The sequence below is a fragment of the Halichoerus grypus genome, chromosome 11, assembly GCF_964656455.1.
Source record: "Halichoerus grypus chromosome 11, mHalGry1.hap1.1, whole genome shotgun sequence".
Lineage (NCBI taxonomy): Eukaryota > Metazoa > Chordata > Mammalia > Carnivora > Phocidae > Halichoerus > Halichoerus grypus.
The window spans coordinates 54,767-76,399 of record NC_135722.1 but is presented as its reverse complement, the minus strand read 5'-3'; the positions used below and the strand labels follow the sequence as shown (position 1 = coordinate 76,399).

The 21,633-nt window shown below is 48.5% G+C and overlaps 1 protein-coding gene and 1 pseudogene across 6 annotated transcripts; one reads left to right on the top strand and one right to left on the bottom strand.

Annotated features, from left to right (window-relative positions):
• The first annotated feature begins 56 nt into the window (after positions 1-56).
• Positions 57-21,386, top strand: SIRT3 (sirtuin 3). 6 transcript variants are annotated; one of them, XM_036066847.2, is made up of 8 exons: positions 67-571; positions 4,757-4,904; positions 5,902-6,093; positions 6,191-6,423; positions 8,685-8,785; positions 15,358-15,519; positions 19,106-19,315; positions 20,816-21,386. In XM_036066847.2, exons 1-8 carry the CDS (start codon positions 517-519, stop codon positions 20,834-20,836), a joined length of 1,122 nt encoding a protein of 373 aa, XP_035922740.1. In that variant the 5' UTR covers positions 67-516; the 3' UTR covers positions 20,837-21,386. The 6 variants fall into 6 exon arrangements, with proteins under 6 accessions (XP_035922741.1, XP_077913645.1, XP_035922742.1 ...); XM_036066848.2 differs by lacking the exons at positions 19,106-19,315; positions 20,816-21,386 and adding an exon at positions 17,359-17,760 and having other exon boundaries at positions 57-571; XM_078057519.1 differs by lacking the exons at positions 19,106-19,315; positions 20,816-21,386 and adding an exon at positions 17,973-18,127 and having other exon boundaries at positions 63-571.
• Positions 7,432-8,167, bottom strand: LOC118519407 (ATP synthase F(0) complex subunit C2, mitochondrial pseudogene; annotated as a pseudogene).
• Positions 21,387-21,633: the final 247 nt, after the last annotated feature.

The window sequence follows — 21,633 nt, the reverse complement described above, 5'->3', positions numbered from 1 at the left end:
GGCCGGGAGCGCCCCGGCGGCCGGCGGCGCCCGCTGGTTGTCAGGGTAACCGCGCCTGTGCCTCGGAAGAAATTCTGTCCCGGGTTTGTACCCGATTTCCCGCGCAGTTGGCCGTGCCATTCAACAGCGCGAGGGCCTGGAGTCGGTCCGGCCATCGACTGGCTTTGTGGCCTCGGCCTTTGTGACCTGCGGGTTCTCATCTCAACTGGGGACCATGATAATAGTAGCTTCTTAATAGTGTCTCGCCAGGACTGAGTGAAAATGTGATGACTGGCCGTAGTAAGTGCTCGCAAAGTGTTCGCATCACCGTCCCTCTTGAAAAAGATGGGAAAGCAGGATAGAGAAATGCAGGCTACTGGTTTGGTCTTCAAGGCGAGAGGCGGGACCCCAAGGGGCTAGGAAGCCGCCCCCACCTGGCGTCCACCCCAACCTGGGCTCGCGGGGCGCGGCGCGCGCAGCGGCGGACTCCTGGCCTTTGGGGACAAGGTCACGAGCGGGCGGCAGAGGAGCTGGGACATGGCTCGGTGGGCTCGGCCTGCTCTTTCCGCCTTCAGGCCCTGGGGCCCGGCAGGTGAGTGGGCCTCTTGGTTCGGCAGGGCGGGCTGGCAGCCGCGGGGGTGAGTCGGGGCAGGCGGCGCCCGGGGCGGAGACGAGCGCTTCGGTGCCCGCGCCTTGCTGGGGTTGAAAAGCAGGCCGGATTCAGTTCAGTCGAGCGCAGGAGTCAGGTTTTTTCCTTGCATGGTCGGTGGGACACTGGAGAACCTGAAAATGTTAAGTCCCTGTTCACACAGCTCAGAGGATATTCCAGAGGCCACCATGGCAGCAGTTTCTTGTTTCTTAGAGATGTTTTGGATGAGTACAAGCAACACTTGTATGTTCATTGTTGACACTGTTTAGTTAGCTTTTTTTACTTAACAATACGTCTTGGACTTACTTCTATCTCAAAACATAAATGCTTTCTTAGTCTTTTATACCGATCTGTAATTCCTTTTTTTTTTTTTTTCTTTGCATGACTGTTTTTATTCGAACCACCACATCTACCGCAACGAAGAGCTCCCCAGGCCCTGCGTCACCTTACAGGAAAGGGCTTAGAGTCAGGGAGGAGGGACCTGTTGCTCCTGTCCCCGCAGGGGGAGGTCAAGATGGAGTCTGGGCTTCTTGGTTGTAGATCATTCAGACTCCTCCCATTGTCTGTCTCTGCGGGGAACTGAGGATGCCTCCCCCCCCCAGCCCAACTCTCAGTTTGGGGGTGGGATCTGTAGGATTCCATTCTATTGATGTTTCATAATGTATTTAATCATTCTCTTATTGAAATAGTTTGTAATCTTTAGTTATTACAAATAATGCTGAGGTATATTGTTTGTACTCACTTTTTGGATAAACTCCTCGGAGTGGGACTCCTGGGTCTAAAGGTATACGCGTTTTTATTGTCCCCGATAAAGTTTGTGCAATTAATACTTCTACTAGCATATGTTCATACCGTTCTATGCAGTACGTGTATATTTTGGGATCTTTGCTGTTAACCTTAAAAATAAAACTGTTATTTTGCCAGCAAAATGGGTGTATTCAGGAATAGCAGAGAACTGCAATCCAAGACAAGAAAGCTATGGCAAAACCATAGGCAAGTTCCAGAAACAGAGGACAGAAATGCTCTTTTATTTTTATTTTATTTTTTAAATATTTTATTTGTCGGAGAGAGAGCACAATCAGGGGGAGCGGCAGGCAGAGGGAGAGGGAGAAGCAGGCTCCCCGCTGAGCAGCGAGCCCGACGTGGGGCTCGATCCCAGAACCCTGGGATCATGACCTGAGCCGAAGGCAGTCGCTTAACCGACTGAGCCACCCAGGCGCCCCAGAAATGCTCTTTTAGAGAGGAAGGGGAGTGGGACTTAGGAAGGCTGTAATAAGCAAAAACCCCTTCGGAATAAACTGGGAACTGGAAGTATAGTGGCTTCTCGTTGGCTGAGCTGTGCTCTCATTTGCTGGGCTCCGACCATCTCTCATTGGCTGGGCTGTGCTCTCCTTGGCTGGGCTGTGCTCTCCTTGGCTGGCCTGTGACTAGCTCTTATTGGCTGAGTGTGCTCTCATTGGCTGGGCTCTGCTCTTATTGGCTGAGCTGTGCTCTCATTGGCTGAGCTCTGCTCTTATTGGCTGGGCTGTCCGAATGGGAGGACCCCCTCCTTCCTCCGCGGGCGCAGTGCACCCTGGGGTTCTTCCCGCTGGGAATGCAGAGGGCTGCGAGGAGGGAGTGGTGGGCGGGAGAGCTCCCCCTGCTGGCCTCCACTGCGTGTTAGTGAGGTGTCCTTTATTCCGTTTCATTGCCTAGGAATTGAACATACATATGGGAATATGTTAAGACCCATAGTTGTTAAGAAACGTAACTTAAGGGGCGCCTGGGTGGCTCAGTCGGTTGAGCGGCTGCCTTCGACTCGGGTCATGATCCCAGGGTCCTGGGATCGAGGCCCAGGTCGGGCTCCCTGCTCAGTGGGGAGCCTGCTTCTCCCTCTGCCTGCCGCTCTGCCTACTTGTGCTCTCTTGTCAAATAAATAAATAAAATCTTAAAAAAAAAAAAAAAGAAACGTAACTTAAATGTCCAATAATGGATTAATACTTAAGTAATGGTACATCTACTTGATGCCATCTTACACAGGTACTAAAAGTATCGGTGAAGAGTTTAATATTAGATCCAAGGGATCTTTCCTTCATTCCAGAAACCTTTATTGCACTGACCAGGTGTCCCAGCAAATGAACTCAAGTCTGACTCTACCTGCCTGAAGAGAGCACCACAGGTGAAGGACTCAGTTCCACAAGACAGCCCCCAGTTCAGACACCAATCCAGGTTGTCTCCTGTGCTTCTGACAGACCAGCTACTAATCGGAGGTCCCCACGATCCCCTCCTCTGGTTCCATTCATTTGCTAGAGCAGCTCACAGAACTTGGAGACTGGTTGACTTAGTACATTATGGGTGTATCACGAAGGATGTTAAAGGAAATGAATGAATGGCCAGAAGTGGAGATACATAGGGTGAGGTCTGCAAGGGTCCCTGGTCCCTTCTGCCTCATGGAGTTTGGGGCCCGGGGGCCTGGCACGTGGTTCACCGACCTGGAAGCCCTCTGACCACCCCCCCCCTTCTTTTGAGTTTTTATGGAAGCTCCAACCCTCTAATCACAGTTGGTCCCCCTGGCACCCAGCCCCCATCCTTAGGGCCTTTCCAAAGTCCCCTCATGAACATAAACCCAGCTGTGGTGGAGAGGGGCTGGTTAAGCAGAACAAGACACCTGCTTCACCTTCATGGCTCTGAGGGGAGTTCAGGAACTGAGGACAAGAGACCAACCGTGGTAACAAAAGATGTGCCCTTTGCTCTTAGAAATTCCAGGGGTTTGTGGATGAAGACCAAAAAACATATCACAATATCACAACTTCCCTTTAATTCTTTTTGTGTTTCTCATAATAACTTGCATGTAGGAGGAGCTCAGTAAATGTTTGCGTGGAGACTGTAGGGGAAGAGTTGTTCTAGATGCGGAGTGACTTGGGGCATTTAACAGCTGTGGTGCAGCCAGAGCATCTTCTTCTCTTCCTGACCATCCGGCCGGTTTTCACTAGAAAATTTCTTTTGGAGACTTAACAGCTTGCACTTGGAAGAACTGCTTGACAGGTGCTTTTTACACAAGTCTCTGATGCAGCAGAATTTCCTTCAGGATCTGTGGGCATCTCTGCAGGAGTGTGGGGATGAGGGAGAAGCACTGTTTTCCCTGCTGTGTGTATTTCCTATACTTTCTGCTGGGAGAGATCTACAGTTGTAGGTCTTCTTGAGCAAGACTGTAAGAATCATTTCTTGCTCTTGGCATTGGCAGCTGAGGCTCAGGGTGTTTGAGTGACTTGATGAGACTGGCAGTGAGCTAGGGCTCTGACTCTCCTTTGGGCGCCCTCGGCCCTGCACGTACACCTTTCTTTGTCATGTTCCTCTTTCTCTTGTACATACCTTTCAGAAATCTGTTCTTTTGAAAACCAAGATGACTCTGTGTGGTGGGAGAGGCAACCACACAGAAGCAAGTGGACTGTGAGCAGCAAGCAAGTCCCTGACCTGAGGGTGGAGTGTGCGAGGTGGTGTGCAGGGTCACTGCAGGAAGGGAGGGGGTGTCAGCCTGCCTCAAAGGAGCAGGGAATCAAACGAGGGCAAAGTGGTTGCTCACTGGGGTTCAGCAGTGGCTTCACGAAGGAGGTGGCATTTGGTCCTGGCCCTGACTATGGGAGATTTGGACATGCTGAGGTGGAGAAAGGTCTTTTCAGGCAGAGGAAGCTGGGTTTAGGACATACAAGAGCTAGGGAATCCTTTTGCTTGGCTGAAAGGGGGGATATATAAGAGGGCAGGGTAGGGGTTGAAATTGTCACTGGGATGGGATATGCTGTGCTAGGATGGGGAGCAGAGAGCTTCAGGGGAAACCTCACTGACAGTGTGTCCAGTGGGTGGGTCTGTGCAGAGAGTTTGCAGTGTTGGTTTTGTAAGGAGCAAAAGAGCACAGAAGACAAAGAGCAAACAGGAGAGTGAGTTAGGGCCATACTTCTAGAAGATGCATACTCCTGAATTGTTCTGATGTGTATGACGATGTGCTTTTAGGGTGCTTACTTCTTGCCTGAATCATGAATGAGTAAAAGAAATGCTCTCAGTTTCCTGTTTTTATGTCTGTATTCATTTTAGATTCATCACTCATTTGAGGAGGGTTGTCAGTTTCATTTGTTGAATCTCTTTTCCCATCAGGGTGGAGGAGTCTCTATACTGCAGTCACAGCTGTCCTGGGGGAGGGTCATCAAGGGCCTTCTCCTGGAAGAATGGACATGGTGGCCACCAGTCTTTGGGGTGTGAAAAAGCCGCCCTGTGCAGTGGGGCTGGCAGTCCTGAACTCTGGGTGAGTTGTCAGCATGATATCAAGAGATGAAGAAGTCACGCAGCTTGGTTAGATGCCGCACAGGGGCCCTCACAGCAGATCAGTAAACCCAGGAAGCCTTTCCAGGCTCCTGTGAGGTGAAGCTGTAGCGCTGGATGCCTCCCACAGCTGCAGACCACTTCGGTGGGGTGTTCAGTTAGTGCTACGGGCTTTGTATTATTCATACTGCTTTTGTTTCTTCCTGTTGCTTTCCTGGGTGTTGAGTCATTTTCTAAGTCCTGAGGTCCTGCTGAAGCTTGTGACTTGTACATTGTGATTTGCTTTTTTTTTCCTGTGGAAGGCCATGTCATATCCCTAACACTTAGCCTTGTGAGTGTCTCGGCTCCTGGCTTCTGGGGGTGACTTGAGAAGCCTTCCAGTGCTTCACAGAGAGAGCCTGAGCTGAGTCTACCCACTGCCTTGTCTTGGTCGTGGGATTCCTTTGGCTGCTGCATAGTATGAGCGGCTGTGAACATTGAAGATCAAGTTTCTGCAGCAGTGTGAATCTCAGGGCATGCGTGTTTCTTTCTGGAATGGTCTCTAGAACCCACTTTTTCTCCTGATAGTATTTGGCGTGAAGTCTGAGACATCTGGCTTTCTTTAAATGTCACTGCCTGTTTGTCACATCCCAAGTAGCTACAGTGTCTGTCTCTGCAGAGAGCACACCCAGAGCCCCCACAAAGCCCCCGCACCTTTGGTGTGGACCCTGTTCTCTTAGCACTGGGTAACAGGAATTAAGAGATGTTATATCCCTTGTTTGCACAGTTCCAACTGACCTGAATTTTTTGCTCCCAAATAAGTTTTGATTTCTGAGTTAAGACTTCTTTCTCTTGTAGCCCAGTAGTCATCCATGATGAGAAGGGTGGTCATTTGGGGGGACAGGAGGGAAGTGTATGATCATTCTAAGTGGTGGGGGTGGTCAAGTGCTAGCAGAAGCTTAACTGTCCCTGGTCACCTGGCCACTCTCCTTTTCTGTCAGCATTACAGGTGGAAGAAGACCCATATCTTTTTCTGCCAGTGCCTCAAGCATCTTTGGAAGAGGAGGCAACAGTAAGAAGGAGAAGCTTTTTCTGCAGGATATAGCGGAGCTGATCCAAGCCAGAGCCTGCCAGAGGGTGGTGGTCATGGTGGGGGCCGGCATCAGCACGCCCAGCGGCATTCCGGACTTCAGGTGCCCTGCAGCGCCCAGCTCCCCCCTTGGCACCCTGGTCTGCCTCACGGTCCTGCCCTCGTCCTCAGGGCTCAGAGCCTCTTGCTCCTTTCTGCAGGTCTCCCAGGAGTGGCCTCTACAGCAACCTGCAGCGGTACGACCTCCCCTACCCCGAGGCCATTTTTGAGCTCCCTTTCTTCTCTCACAACCCCAAGCCCTTCTTCACGTTGGCCAAGGAGCTGTACCTCAGGAGCTATAGGCCCAACGTCATACACTACTTCCTGCGGCTGCTTCACGACAAGGGGCTGCTTCTGCGGCTCTACACACAGAACATCGACGGGCTCGAGAGAGGTGAGCCGCCCTCCTGTCGCCACCTCTTCTTCTGCAGGGAAGGCTTTGGGTGCCTGCTTCCAGGCAGTGCTCACCCTGTCCTCTGATTTCAAGCCAACTCCTTATGCCTTTGTCCCTGACAGAAAGTCCACCGTGTGCTTAAGAGTCACCGTTGGGATCTCATTGGTGGACTGTGAGTTTTGGATAGAACTAAAGTTGACATTGGGAGCTTCTAGTTTTGCTAATCTGATATGATGATTTCTTTTTTAAGAAATTTATTATGAAATTTTTTGAGTGCATAAAAATAAAGAGAGGAAGTAATGAAGCCTCACGCCCTCATCATAGCCAGTCCTTACTTTATCTGTCTTCCTACCCCCCACCTTCTCTCTCACCCCCAGTGATTTTGAAGCAAATCCATGACATCATAAACCTAACCTATAAACAATCTATAAGTGTCTCTAGAAGATAAAGACTTTTAAAACATAACTACGATGTCATTGTCACACAAAGAGATCACTATTCATGCCTTAGTATTATCAAGCTCTTTGTATAAAGATCTCCTGGCTGTCCCGATAGTGGCCTCAACAGTGATGCACGGATGGTACTGACTGCTGAGTGTGCGCCTCAGCGAGGCATCTGCTGAGCCTCTCTCTCACGGGCAGCGACGCTGATAGGTGCTGTAGTGCTGGCTCTGAGTGAGCCGGCCGCAGCTCAGCCAGGCTGCAGACGTCTTGTGGTTTGTAAAAAGGAGTCACCTGGACTCCAGGAAAATGATTCCTTGCTGGAAGGATTCTGCAGTTTGGAACCACTTAGGCAGCAGTGGATGCCCCATGGGGATGATCTCTTCTGGAGGTGCAGCAGGACAGGCCTTGTGGGAAGGCGGGAGTATCTGGCCGTGGGCTTTAGCATATGGAGATTTATGACAATAACCCGAACAGTGGAAGCCACTTGCAGCTGGGACTGTCTGCCCATCCATAGCTCAGAAGCTGACAGTGGGAACAGGTAACTGTCATAAATCAGTTACCTGTGTTTGTTTTTCTACAGTTTTTTTTTTTTTCTTATTAATACAGTATTTATTTGTCTTCCCTCTGTCAAACCCTGAGCCAACCACTTTCCCCAGGCTGCCTGGGGAGGTAGAGGAAAAGGAACATACAGGGCAGACAAGACACAGGAGAAAAACCTATGGGATGTGGAGATGGCTCCTTCACATGGCGAAGATGAGAAAGGCCACCATCAAGCAAAAGAGCCCCATGGCCTCTGAGAGGGCAAAGCCCAGAATGGCGTAGGAGAAGAGCAGTTGCTTCAGAGAGGGATTCCTGGCATAACCAATGATGAGGCTCCCAAACGCAGTCCCAATTCCAGCCCCAGAGCCAGCCATCCCTACCGTGGCAGCCCCAGCCCCAAGGCACTTGGCTGCTCTGTGGATGTCCCTTGAAACGGCGCTGGCTCGGAAGCTGCAGCTAGGAATAAGTGAAATCAGGGGACGTGGGGCTGCCAAGCTGCTGAGGCCCTCGTCTGTCAGCGTCTCTGGTGGTTTTAGCACCGCTGCAGACAGTGATCGGCTCAACAGCTGACGGGTGCTCCTGACCAAGAAGGGGGGTGGAGATGAACTTTGCACAGGCGGACATTTTCCGGGGATGAGGGGCTGTGGCAGGAGAACTGCTCCCAGTGCAGAGAAGACAGAGAGGGGCCGGGGCGGGGTGGGGGGAGGCTCTACATTTTTTTTGAAACTTACTGTCTTTATATAGTTTTTTTTTTTTTTTTTTTTTTTAAGATTTATGTATTTGAGAGGGAGAGAGTGAGAGCACGCACATATGTGCCCATGGTGGGAGGAGCAGAGGGAGAGGGAGAGAGAGAATCTCCAGCAGACCCTGGAGCTGAGCATGGAGGCTGCCTTGGGGCTCGATCCCATGACCCTGAGATCATGACCTGAGCCGAAATCAAGAGTCAGATGCTCAACTGACTGAGCCACCCAGGCGCCCCTATATAGTTTTTTTGCTTTTACTTGGTATCTGTAGAATAGAAAATATTTTCCTAGGTATCAAATGTAGTTTTATTTCAACTTACATCAAACTTGTTGACAGGCTTTGTTTAACCATGATTTGGCTCCATCTGGGGGCCCTGATCCCTGTGCTTATTCTGGTCAGTGGGACATGATCTGTAGGTGGTGGAGGCAGGGACACCAGGCTTGCACTGAGGGCTGTGACTCCCTCTGGGGGCCTGCCAAGCTCAGAGCTCATGCTCTGGGAGCCAGCAGCACTTAGCTTTGGTTTGAATTTCAGCATCTGGCATCCCTGCCTCAAAGCTGGTTGAAGCTCATGGATCCTTTGCCTCTGCCACGTGCACTGTCTGCCGAAGGCCCTTTCCAGGGAAGGACATTTGGGTGAGTTGTCATGCTGCCACTTGTCTCCCTTCTGCACTTTGCAGTGGGAGTGATCTGGAAAAGTGGCATTTTATAAGCATCGTATTAGAAGGACAACAACAGTAATGGTATGAAACGTTTTTATTTTTAAATTGGAAAAGTAATACACACTTGTAAAATATTAAGAAATATGTAGGGAAAAATGTATCTCCCTTCAACCAGTTCCTATAGCCCACTTTTAACAGTTTGGTGTATAATGTTCCAAGGCTTAAAAAAACAGGCATATCTAAACATACATGTCCATATCTGTATACCTACACCACACAGAGTGACAATTTTTTTTGGAGTAGGGTAATTAAAAATTTTTTTAAATTTATTTGAGAGAGAGAAAGAGAGAGCATGGGGGGGGGGGTGCAGAGGGAGAGGGAGAGAGAATCTCAAGCAGACTCTGAGTGCAGAGCCCGATGTAGGGCTTGATCCCATGACCCTGAGATCATGACCTGAGCTTGAAACCAAGAGTTGGACACTTAACCGACTGAGCCACCCAGGCGCCCCAGTATAGGATTATTAAGTTTAATATTCTACAAACTGCTTTGTTACAGAACAAAATTTTATGGATATCTTGTGTCAATAACTACAGCTCTGCTTACCGTTTTTAGTAACTGGAATATTAAATTTAGACTTTCACCTACTGTGGGATATTTTTTGATGTTTGTGATTTTTACTATTAGGAATAATGCATCAATGACACTTGTGCTCATACCCCTATGTACTTCTGGGGATAGTTCTGTAGGGTGGGTTTCTTCAAGCAGAATAGGATAGACTGGAAAATCTTAAATAAAGATGAAACTCTGAAGTATTGATGAGGCATAGGACCCCATCTTTTATTTTTTAATGAGGTGAAATTCACATAACTGTAAAATTAAACATTTTAAAGTGTACAATTCGTTGGCATTAGTATATTCACAGTGTTGTGCAACCACTACGTCTATCTGATTCCAGAACGTTTATATCCCCTCAAAGGAAAACTCTGCACCCACTAACTGGTCATCCCCCTCACACAGCCCCTGGCAACCATTGGTCCTTTTACTGTCTCCATGGTTTTGCCTTTTCCAGAAGTTCAGAGTTGGATTCATACATATGCAGCCTTTTCAGACTGACTTCTTCATTTAGTCAGATGCCTTTAAGTTTCCTCCATGTCTTTTCATGGCTTCATAGATCACTTCTTTTTAGTGCTGAATAATATTCCCTTGTTTGGGTGGACCACAGTTATCCATTCATCTACTGAAGATCATCTTGGTTGCTTCCATGTTTTGGCAATTATGAACAAAGCTGCTATAAACATCCACACGCAGGTTTTTGTGTGGACGTGAGTTTTCAACGCCTTTGGTAGATACCAAGGAATGTGACTGCTGGATTGTACGGTAAGAGCATGTTTCGTCCTTCCAATGTTTAGTGGCTGCACTGCTTTGCATTTCCATCAGCGATGAATAAGAGCAGCATTTGGTGTTGTCCGTGTTCTAGAATTTGGCTGTTCTGATAGGTGTGTAATGGTATTGTATTGTTTTAATGTGCATTTCCGTGATGACATATGATGTGGAGTATATTTTCAAATGCTCATTTGCCACCTGTACATCTTCTTTGGTGAGCTGTCTATTCAGGTCTTTGGCCCATTTTTTAACTAGGTTGCTCATTTTCTTATTGTTGAGTTTTAAGAATATTTTTGTATATTATGGATAACAGTCCTTTATCAGATATCTTTTGTAAATATTTTCTCCTCATTTTCCTGACAGTGTCTTTCACAGAGCAGGGTTTTTAATTTTAATGAGGTCTAACGTATTTTTCTTTCATGGATTGTGCCTTTGGTGTTACCTCTGAAAAGTCATTGCCAACTCCTGCTCTGGCCCTTTGTAATAGCAGCAGAAACAAGGGGTGAGGGCTGGTTGTTTAGGGGCCTACATTTGCTGGAGTTGAAAATTGAGAGTGGTAGTGGTCTTTCTTTTAGGTGACTTATCTAGGATGCCAATGAGCTGGTTTGCCAAATTAACTAAATCTGGAGTGGACAAGGTTTCCCATAAGATGATGGTTCAGCTCATTAATAAATGGAGTTAAATGGTGGATTTAGCATCTGAAGGAAGAATTTTCTTTGAAGACAATGTGGAGTCGAATGTGATAGTCATGAATAGGTTCATCAGGCTTCTCTGTGCAAGCCTGAATCTTGTTTTGACCAGCAGGCTTAGGAAAAGGTACTGTAATTGCTTGATGTTGGCTTGCAGCCCTCTCGGGAGCTCCTGGCTGTGATCTAAAGCCGGCCCCTGTTGGCAGAGGGCTGGGAGAGACCGAAGAGGTGGCCACTCCAGGTTTGTAGGTGTCCATTTTAATCATCAAGGGAACTGACATAACAAGGCTTGTCCTGGGCAGCAGCAGGATGGCTGGATCCCCACACCTGCCTTCAAATCTTAAAAATTTATAAAGAGGCCATTAACTGGGCTCAGCCCCATCTACTCTGCAGGTGTTCTCAACACCACACCACATCACCATCTCAAGGCTGTGTCCTTGGAGCAGCCTCTGGGATGGGAAAGGCAAGGGGAACCCACATTCCAAGGACAGGGGAATGGAGTGAGGAGCCTCCAAGCGTTGGGGTCCAGGTCACAGGTCAACTGGTGGTCATATCTTTTTGATGACCGTCTCCAACACTCAGTGGAGATTTCCAGCGAGTGTTCTAGCACCTTGTCAAAACTCAGGCATCTGTTTCTCTAAACCCCTTTCAGGATGCTCCCATTGGGCTGGTTTTATCCAGCGTTTGGCCTGACCCTCACCAACAAGCATGGGGACCAATTGATATAAATCTGAAAAATCAGATGGGTAAGTTTGAATAACTGTGTTACATTCTTCAGCAAATTTATGGGGTCCTCAGTCACTTTAGGAAACTCTTTCACTATGGCTCGAAATTCAACCTTAGTCCAGGCAACATAAGCAATTTGAGTTCATTTGGACCCCCAGCAGAGTTATCTTTAGAGGGGTAGCTATTAATAGGTTCAGGAGAAGGTGGGTGGGGAGAGGTTTGGAGGTAAAGGGAAGCTCAGCGAAAGGGTTAGAATGAGTGGTGGGTATAGGGGAGGTGGGGACAGTGCTGAGGGGAGAGGGAAATGGCACCAGAGGCGGGCCTGCGCGCAAGGTCGCCCCACCTGTCTGGAGACAAAGGAGATGGGGAGGGCAAGACTCAGAAGCTGCGTTGACTTCTTTCAGTTGTTTGCCTCTTTGCAAAATACTATTTCTAAATTAACAAATGAACCAAAGAGGCGAACAACCTTTGAATCCTAAAAAATGTTTGGAAGCCTCAAGGTACCAATTAAAATAAGCATGCAATTCAGTTTTGACAAATTTAGAGCCATGGTTGTCCGATTCAGTTGTGAGAAAAGTAAATTTGGGGAGATGGAAAGTTCCCCATAATGGCCATTGAAGTTGTAAATTACTTTCGGTTGAGTCAGTCCATTTAGCTAAGAGTGCACATGAGGAGGGACCACAGTTTTGACACATAGAACAGGCTGGGGTCCCAGAAGTGTGGGAGGGTAGGGGCAGGGGCGTCCTCAAAGCATTTTGATCACTAGGATCCCATTTCCCAGAGGCTTTTCTCTAGAGGGAAGAAAAAAATTTCTAAACAGCACAGTTCCAGTAGGAACAGCCTGGCTCTAGAGAGGAGTCAGACCAAAGGCCAAACGAGTACTCTGAGAAAAGACAAAGCCTTAAAAAGGTCTTGAATAAAGCCTGGAGAGCTGAAAACACAGAGAGTGAAGCTCAAGTCCCAGAGAAAACTTACCCTCAAACCCCAGGGTCGGAGAGAAAGCTGCAAGCCCGACTGGGTCTGTGGATACTGGCACCTGTTGGTCTGCTCACCAGCCTCAGAGTCTCTGAAGGTAGCCCCCTGCATCCCCTTCTGACACCAGTGATGTTTTCCTTAAAAATAAAACTGCCAGTTATTTTACCAGCAAAATGGGCTTATTCAGGAATAGTAGAAAAACGCAATTTGGGAGAAGCAAGCTACAGCAAAACTAGGCAAGTCCAAACAACAAAGAAGAGGGACATTTGATGGAGAGGAGGGAGGGAGTTGGGAGGGGCTGGAGAAACAGTTCAGGGGAATGATGGTGTCTCGCCAGCTGAATCGCTGGGGTGGTCAATTTGTTGTAGAGGGTGGTACACATCTTCCCCTGTTGGGGCCTGCCTTGATGGTTCTTTCCTGTTGAGGGTTCTTCTGTTGGGTCTGTAGTTTACAATTCTTTGTGGGATTGATGGTGAGTGGTAGGGTTCCTTCCAACCTCCTGAACCCACATCAGCAAGGTCTCCCTTTATTAATTTTCATAATGTCCAGCACCATTTGTTGAAGAGACGAGATTTGCTCCTTTGTCAAAGATCAGTTGACTGTGTTTGTGCGAGTCTACTTCTAGGCCCTGTGTTCTGTTCCACTGATATGTTCACCTGTTCCTACGGTAGTGCCACATCCTGGTTCCTGTAGCTTTTTATAGTAAGTCTTGAAGTTGGGTAGTGTCAGTCTTGTTGTTCTCCATCAATATTGTGTGCTGGCTCTTCTGGTCTTTTGCTTTCCACAGAAACTCTAGAATCAATTTGTCACTATCTGTTCTCTGCATATTTTTAAACCTTTTCTCTTTGTCTTTGGAGTTTTGCACTTTTACTGTGGTCTATCTCCATATGGATTTCCTTTTGTTTACTTATTCTGCTTTAAATTTGTAGGGCCTTCCGAATCTGTGGTTTGAGATCTTTCATCATTGCTGGAAAAATCCTTGGCCCTTGCCTCTTAGCTGTTGATTGTCCCTCCCACTCCCTCTCCTCCCTTTCGGAGCTCTCCTTAAACTCCCATGAGACCTTCTCAGGCTCCCACCCGTGGCTCTTCTGTGTGTTCCATCTTACTTCTCTGTGCTGTGTTCTGAATAATGTCTTTTGATCTGTTTTCCAGTTTATCAACCTTCTATTCTGTTGTACAGAATAAAGCTCTTCCACTGAGTGCTAATTTTTGTTACTTTTTGTTTGTTTGTTTGGAAAAGGTTGTTTAATGAGATGCAAAACCTCAATCACGGTAGGCTCATTTCCAGATCTGAATTGCTTGCCCCATTTTTTTCTTCCAAATTTTTATTTAAATTCTAGTTAGTTAATATATAGTGTAGTATTGGTTTCAGGAGTACAATTTAGTGATTCATCACCTCTATACAACACCCAGTGCTCATCACAAGTGCCTTCCTAATTTTTTTTTTTTTTTTAAGGTTTTTTTATTTATCCATTCGAGACACAGAGATACAGAAAGAGAGAGAGAGAGAGAGAGAATATGAGCAGGGGGAGAAGCAGAGGGAGGGGGGAGAAGCAGGCCCCCCGCTGAGCAGGAAGCCCGATGTGGGGCTCGATCCCAGGACCCTGGGATCATGACCTGAGCCGAAGGCAGACGCTTAACCAACTGAGCCACCCAGGCGCCCCACAAGTGCCTTCCTAATTTTTGATACTTTTTATTACTGGAAGTTCTATTTGGTTCTTTTTCAAATCCACTACATTATTTTTTATAGTTTTCTTTCCCCATCAGATACTTTAAACCTGTCTTTTTTTTTTTTTTTTTAAACACTAAACACAAATTGGCCTTAATCTGTATTTGATAGTCTCTGAAGTCTTTGAGTAGTCTCTCTCTGGTCCATTGTCTCTGCTGGTTCTGGCTGGGCTCAGCTTGCTGAAACGAGGCCAGGAAGGTTTGTCTTAGAAAATGGTGGTGTCCTCTTTCTTAGGCTCCCTCCTTTGAAACCCAGCCCAGCACATCAACACAGGCATCTTAGGGCTTAAGAATGATTTGTGCCTACCTCACCTTGTCCTGCAAGGAAGCGGTCTGTGGTAATGCCACTTATAACTTCAGCCTGAATGTCTTCCAGGGCTAAGGTGACGTCGTGATCACTTCAGCTAAAATCAGGGACAAGTTTTATACCACTTTTCTCATTGAATTACGCCCAGTGTAGGCCAAATGCCTACAGAGTACCTCCTGAGGACTGTGCAATCTACTGAGTATTTCCTTAGCATCCGAATGTCTCAGAGAAGCACCCCAGGTGCACGGCATGGTGGTACATGTGCTCTTCAGGGTCCGCTCTCAAATACTCCAACCTGTCCCCAGTCGTAGGGTGCCATATGAAACAAAACCGGCAAAATGTCAATAAATGCCAAAGCTGGGTTCATTATTCAGTTGTTGTGAATGTTTGAAAATTTCTTAGTAAGAGCAATCCTTTTTTTTTTAAGTTTTTACTTAAATCCCAGTCAGGAAACATACGGTGTTATACTAGTTTCAGGTGTACAGTTTAGTGACTCACACTCCGTATGTCGCCCAGTGCTCATCACAGCAAGTGTAGTCCTCAGTCCCCATCCCCTATTCAGCCCGTCCCCCCGCCCCCTCCACTCTAGTAGCCGTAAGTTTGTTCTCCGCAGTTAGGAGTGTTCCTTGGTTTGCCTCTCTCTCTCTGTCTGTCTCTCTCTTTCCCCCAGTATTAAGAGCTGTGTTTAGAGTGTGTTGTGACATCGCCCTTGGCCCATTTTCTGTTTGTGTTATGCAGGCTGATGTGACCGTGGACAGGATCCCCCGCTGCCCGGTCTGCACTGGCGTTGTGAAGCCCGACATCGTCTTCTTTGGGGAGGCACTTCCCCAGAGATTCCTGATGCATGTGGTTGATTTCCCCATGGCAGATCTGCTGCTCATCCTCGGGACCTCCCTGGAGGTTTGTCAGCAGGTCCAGTGGTGGACTGAAATGTGTGTGTGTGTGTGTGTGTGTGTGGTGGGGGGAGGCTGGAAGGACAGGGCTGAGGAGGTGGGGCTGGTGGGGGTGGCACCAGGTGCTCTGGGAGCCTTCTGGCATCCTATCTTCGGAAGACGAGTAGGTTCAACTGGTGAGGAAGCAGAGGTATTCCTGGCCTAGGGAGCGACAGTCTGGGCAGAATGGGGAAGAGGGAGGACGCTCAGCTTTGGAGGTGCTGTCAATGTGGGTGGGGCACAGTGTGAGGGGAAGGGAGAAGGGAGGGGCATGGAGAGGTGGGGTAGGACAGACTTCCCAGGCCACATCACAGAGGCCGATTTTGTGCTAGGAGAAGTGATGGACTTGAAGGGGTTGAACCAGGGACATTGCTCCTCGGGGTCACAGAGACTGTTGGGGAGTGGGGATTGGAGCAAGATGTCCAGGAGGCTGGTCCTCATGAAGGCAGGGCTGTGGGCACAGTCAGACCATGTGACTAGGAGAGAGGGCAAGGAGAGGGACTTGGGGACAGGAGAGGGCGTGGTCTGGCTCTGTCTGTGGGCACTCAGGCCATTTGTTGGTAAGGAGGTATTTAGAGGGAGGGTGCCAAGCTCATTTCTACATGTGTGTGTTTGAGGTGCCTGGGACACACCCATGGACACGTTCCAGAAGCTGTTCTCCATCTGGACCTGAAGCTCAGGAACTTTGTAAAGGATGTGACAAGAGCAACAAATGAGCCCCTGCAATGAGCTCTGCCTGCTTGGATATAGGCACCAAGGGACAGAAGGCCAGAAAGGCCTGTGCTCAGAGCCCCTGTCAGCTACAGAGGCCGAGAGTTAAGTGTGTTTATTCAGCAAATGTGTCTCCTGTGTGCTGGGCCCTGTTCTAGGGCTTTGGACGGACACAGTAGGATGTCGTAAGCAAGGGACACGGTGTTAGGTGATGCACAATACGGGAGAAAGAACACGTGGGACAGGAAGGCTGGGAAGGGTTGTGAACTGGTTGTGATCTCAGCTTGTTGGTTTGCGTGGCCTTGTCGGGAAGGTGACACGTGTCAGCTGAGGGTGTGTGGCAGAGGACACTGCACAGTGGCCTGTGGCCACATGGAGTGAGTGAGCAGAGGGCAGCAGTGACAAGGTCTGACCTCCTGACCCCGCGCATGTTGTGGTGGGGAGAGCTGGTAGAGACCCTGCAGGTGGCAGTCCAGGTGGTGATGGCAGGTGGCCAGGTAACACTGCAGAGGGCGTCGGAGCCCAGGTGTGTGAAGGGACAGTGGGTGGGAGAGTGTGGACTCCTGCAGGGCTCCAGGGTTGTGACCTGAGTGGCTGCAAAGATGGAGCTGGCTTCCTGAGACCGAGAAGCCTAGTGGGCACGTTGGGGGAACTCGGCCCCAGAGACACTGATTTGAGTGCTGTTTCAGGCTGTCCAGTGGATGCGTGGCACAGGCGGGTGGATTCCTGCATCTGGAGTCCACGCAGGAGCAGGGGTGGGACCTGGGGTGCCAGAGGGAGCAGACAGAAGAGCCCAGAATGTGGACAGACCAGTGATGCCCACACTGGGCCTGGAAGGAAGGGTGGATGTTGTGTGGGGGGGTGGGCAGAGGGGCCAGGGGGCCGTGGTGGTCAGCGGTGAGTGGTGTGGAGTCTGGCAGCTGTCCTGTGCCGGCCACCAGCAGTGGACACTGGGGCCACCAGTCCTCTTTATTTCTTTAAAGTGAAATGAAAATAGCCTTTTTCTCTGATTATAAAAGTACCGTATGCTCCCACATTATATAAAGAAGAGAGTGAAGTAAAGAATCCCTTCAAGTGTTTTGCTGTGTCCTCACAGGCTGCACAGATGCGGGGATCTTTAACCAGAGCTGGGGAGGCACCGTGCACAGAGACTACCTGGTTAGCGCCCACAGTCTCCCCGACAAACATGGATACTCGGTCCCTGCCGGGACCTCCAAAGCAGAGTGCTTGTCTATAAGCACTGAGTAATCTGTGGTGTTGCTCAGACTTTACCTCATATGCTGTGTGGGAGAAATATTAATGCACTTGGTTATGGATCACCCCTCCAGATCCCACTGAGGGGTGACATATATCAACCATAGGATGTTTTCTAAAATCTGAAATATTCTGAATTCTGGAACATACTCAGCCCCAAGAGTTTTAGGATGACGATGTATAACAATTTATTTAAGCAACTTTCTATTGATGGACAACAAAAATAAATAGTATAGAGATTTTATATTCAGAATAATGGTGTAGTGAATAATCATGTGTATACATGTTTGCACATTCATGTGAGTACTTCAGTAAATATTGAGAAGTTACTTCCTAGAAAGATATACTAATTACACTGCCACCAACCCTGTATGAGTGGCCATTTCCCATATCCTCACCAACACCAAACATTACCTGTCTTTAAGTTTTTTTTTTTTTTTTTTTACCTATCTTTAGGTTTTTATCCATCTGATTGGTTAGAAATAAATGTGTGTGTGAGAGAGAAAGAGAAAGAGAGAAGAAGAAGATCTAACATTTCTTTTTTCTTTTTTTTTTGAGAGATCTAACATTTCTGTAATAAAGAGTGAAGTTTATCTTTTCATGTGTATTAACCATTGTGTTCTCTTTGGATTACATATTTATATCTTGCTCATTTTTCATTGGGTTATTTTCTTAGTCTATTTATAAATTAGCAATATAAATCCATAAATTATATAAAGTGTTTATAAATTAGCTTAGCAATTAGAAATATAAACTGTAACATGTTGTAAATATGTTTGCAGTTTATGGCAATGAGGTTTAAAAAATTATTTTTCTACAGCATATTTTTATAGATAATAATGTGATAGTATTATGTAGTCAAACCTATCATGACTTTCCTTTGTCTTATCTCACTTATCAGGCCTAAAAAGTCCTTCCCTACCTTTACTTGTGAAACCTAAATTTTCCTCAAGAACTGTTTTGTGTACATTTGAAATTTTTTCAGCGAAAGCAGGAATTGAGTATTTTCCTACCAGATAATGAGCCAGTCTCAGTACCATTTATTAATCTATTTCTTGTATTATTACTCCTGAATGGAAATTTCACTTGGGAGCTGGATGAAGAAGCCCAAAGGCACCGAGTTAGGACTCCCTGGAGGTCTGGATGGTGGAGACTGTGGAGAGGTGGGGCCTCCACCCCTGTGGGCAGCCCAGGAACCCTCTGTGGGCCCAGGCCCTTGCTCCCAGGGAGCGAGAGCAGACAGGCGAGATGCTGCTGGGAGGGGACGGTGTGTGATGGGGCAGGACAGGTAAGAGTGGGCACAGTTGCTGGAGCCCAGATGCGCCTGGGCGGGGAGACCTGCAGAGGCCAGGATGTGCAGGAAGCAGAAAGATGTGGACCAGAGGGAGGCTCAGGAAGGGAGGAACCCAGGCATTGAGACCGAGCAGACCACATGACTGGAAGAAATGAAATAGCGGTGTGTTTTCCCTGTATCCAAGGCCTCACCATCAGTCTGAGCTGCCCTTTCAAAGTCTCAGGCTGTGGCATGAAGTGTCCTGAGGGGCTTGGAGGGTGGGCACTGTGCTCCTCACATCTGGGCAATTTTTCAGGTAGAACCTTTTGCCAGCTTGTCTGAGGCCGTGCGGAGCTCAGTGCCCCGACTGCTCATCAACCGGGACTTGGTGGGGCCCTTTGCTTGGCGTCCTCGCAGCAGGGATGTGGTCCAGCTGGGGGATGTGGTTCACGGCGTGGAGAGGCTGGTGGAGCTTCTGGGCTGGACAGAAGAGTTGCAGGACCTCATCCAGCAGGAAACGGAAAAGGTACAGACTGTCAAGCAGGGTCCTCTGAAGGGCTGTCTTCCTCACTGCTCTGGGGTCTGGGTCCACCTGATGTGGAGTCCTGGCTGGGTGAAAAGTGACAAAAATAGCTAATATTGGCTGTTAATCCTGTGCCGCCACTGTCTGGGGCCTTCTGTGTGCTTAGGAATCGGGCGTTGTGACTCGCATTATCTTCGTGTGGGAGTGAAGACAGGGACTCCAGGTGCCTGCTCTCTAGACGTAGAGCTGTGACTTGGTCCAGGCCGACTGGGCTGCTCTCTCACTGAAGCCTTGCCTTTTGTCCCCTAAAGAAAGCAGCACAAACAGCTCCAGGCTAAGGTGTGGTTCTGACATGAACTTTGAGGAGCTGAACTTCTGTGTGCTGCTGGTGTGGGATGAAGCCCAGCCTGGGGATGCGTTTAGGAGATGATCAGCACGAGTGCCGTTGGCCTATGACCATCTGCTGAGGTAGAAAGCCAAAGACCCTTGGTGCTCTCAAGGTTTCAAAGCTGTTCCCAAGTGAAGTTTCCCCTAAGAATCAGCATGGGTGGCCCTGGTGTGAGTGGTTATTTTCTAAAAGAGGCAGCATTAAGCATTTGAAGTCCAGTCATCTCAAAGAGGATCATTATGTGACACTGCCCAAAGGGGATGGGGCAGAGGTCTCAGGAAAGCCTCGCGCTTTGGCTGTGAGTGCCTCAGGGCTCAGGGCCGTGGGGTGGGCCTTCCCCCTCACCTCCACTGGCCAAAGCCCCCAGCCTCTGGCTGCAGCCTGGTTTCTTACCAAGTTGAACTAAAGAAAGAAGAACACGAAGCCTATTAGGCCTGGAGGCTTCGCGCTTACTGTTTCCACACATTTTAGACATTGTGGCCACTGTTTTTTCTAGCTGTCCATTCCAGAGTTTAGCTCTAATGGCTAAGATGTAGGCTGGTATCACTCCTTATCTCATAAATGTCCAAGTTATGTTGCTGGGTCATTTTATAGAAGTAGAGAAGGCAGGTGGCACCCAAGCCTATACTTTGCACCAGGTGCCTTGGTCAGATCCGCCTGGCAGCTTCCTGGCCCTGACGTCCTATTTCCATACAAGACTAAGTCATGTGACCCCCCAGGGATTTTTGGAAGTAGTCCTACAGGATTCTACCTGTGTGATTTTACAGTCTTACAGAAATTTATATAAAGTGGGTTCTGGTTTTAGGGGTTTATGTATATAATAAAAGGAGTTGCTATCCAAGAGTAAATATTGAGGGATGAGCTGCAGTCCAACTTGGGGTTACTTTCCCAAATAGTGCCTATTTTTGAGCATGTGAGCTTCAGCACATCTCACCTGGTTACTTAAATGAAGCTTTCTGGTTGGCCACCCAGTTTTGCCCAGTCCTGCTGGACATTGTGTTACTTTGGCTCGACAGCAGCATCGGCAGAAGCAGAAAAGCTTTTGTTTTATGAAATAGTTTGAACCCAGGCCCTGAGATCTGTGGGACTGATTGCCTTTCTCCTCCGTGTTCCAGCTTGACAGATGGGACAGATAGAGTGATGCCTGGTCCCCCCCCTCCCCCCCCCGGACCAGAAATGGTTCCAAGGAGTCACTGCCCACCTCTGAGAAAAGTTTTGGCTGAACCAGAACCTGTGGCCTGAGGAAGAGTATGAGGCTGCCTGGGTCCTGAGCTCCGTGCCGACGGGTCATGTCATGCTTACGCTGCAGGCCATCCCAGTCACGGGCACCAAGCTGCCCAGCGCCTTTCTGCTGTTTGACTCTTCAGTCTGCTGAAGCTCTTGATGCCGAACAAAAGCTTTCTCCTGACAGTGACCCTCTGGAACTCCAGCGGACCAACAGGAGGCCCAGACTGGATCTGCTCTGTGTCTGGGTCTCCATCTGAAGGGCAGGCTCAGCATCTGTCCGTTAGAAAAACCGTCTCGGGTGGAGTGGCCACAGCCACTCCCAAGGCATGGTCCTGGGTCCCACGTAATAGGATAGGGTCCTGTAGCATGTTGGCCTCCTTAGTAGGGTTATTTTTAATTAGAGAAACTTTGTTCTTCATTTCTGGCATGAAATAAACTCTTTGGTCTCCTCAAAGGGAATGTGGGTGTTGACAATGAATGTGAAAAGGGGACCTTGCATGTGCATGGACATTCCCCCCACTGGAATAACCTAAGGATGGACAACATGCCCCTGGATTCACCCTGGAGACGGGCCTAGTGCCGTTTCCCATGGAGCCCCGGCACCCCTCACTGAAGGGCATCATGCCCTGTTCACTCTACCCTGATGCCTCTCGCCTCAACCTCTCCCCCAGAAAGTCCTCTGCTCGGGCAGCTCTCCAACCAGCCC

Excerpts from the sequence above, each read along its gene's own strand:
- SIRT3 (XM_036066847.2), top strand. The coding sequence starts at position 517 with ATGGCTCGGTGGGCTCGGCCTGCTCTTTCCGCCTTCAGGCCCTGGGGC. Across the intron at positions 6,094-6,190 it reads AGCGGCATTCCGGACTTCAG|GTCTCCCAGGAGTGGCCTCT; the intron begins GTGCCCTGCAGC and ends TCCTTTCTGCAG. Across the intron at positions 6,424-8,684 it reads CATCGACGGGCTCGAGAGAG|CATCTGGCATCCCTGCCTCA; the intron begins GTGAGCCGCCCT and ends TTTGAATTTCAG.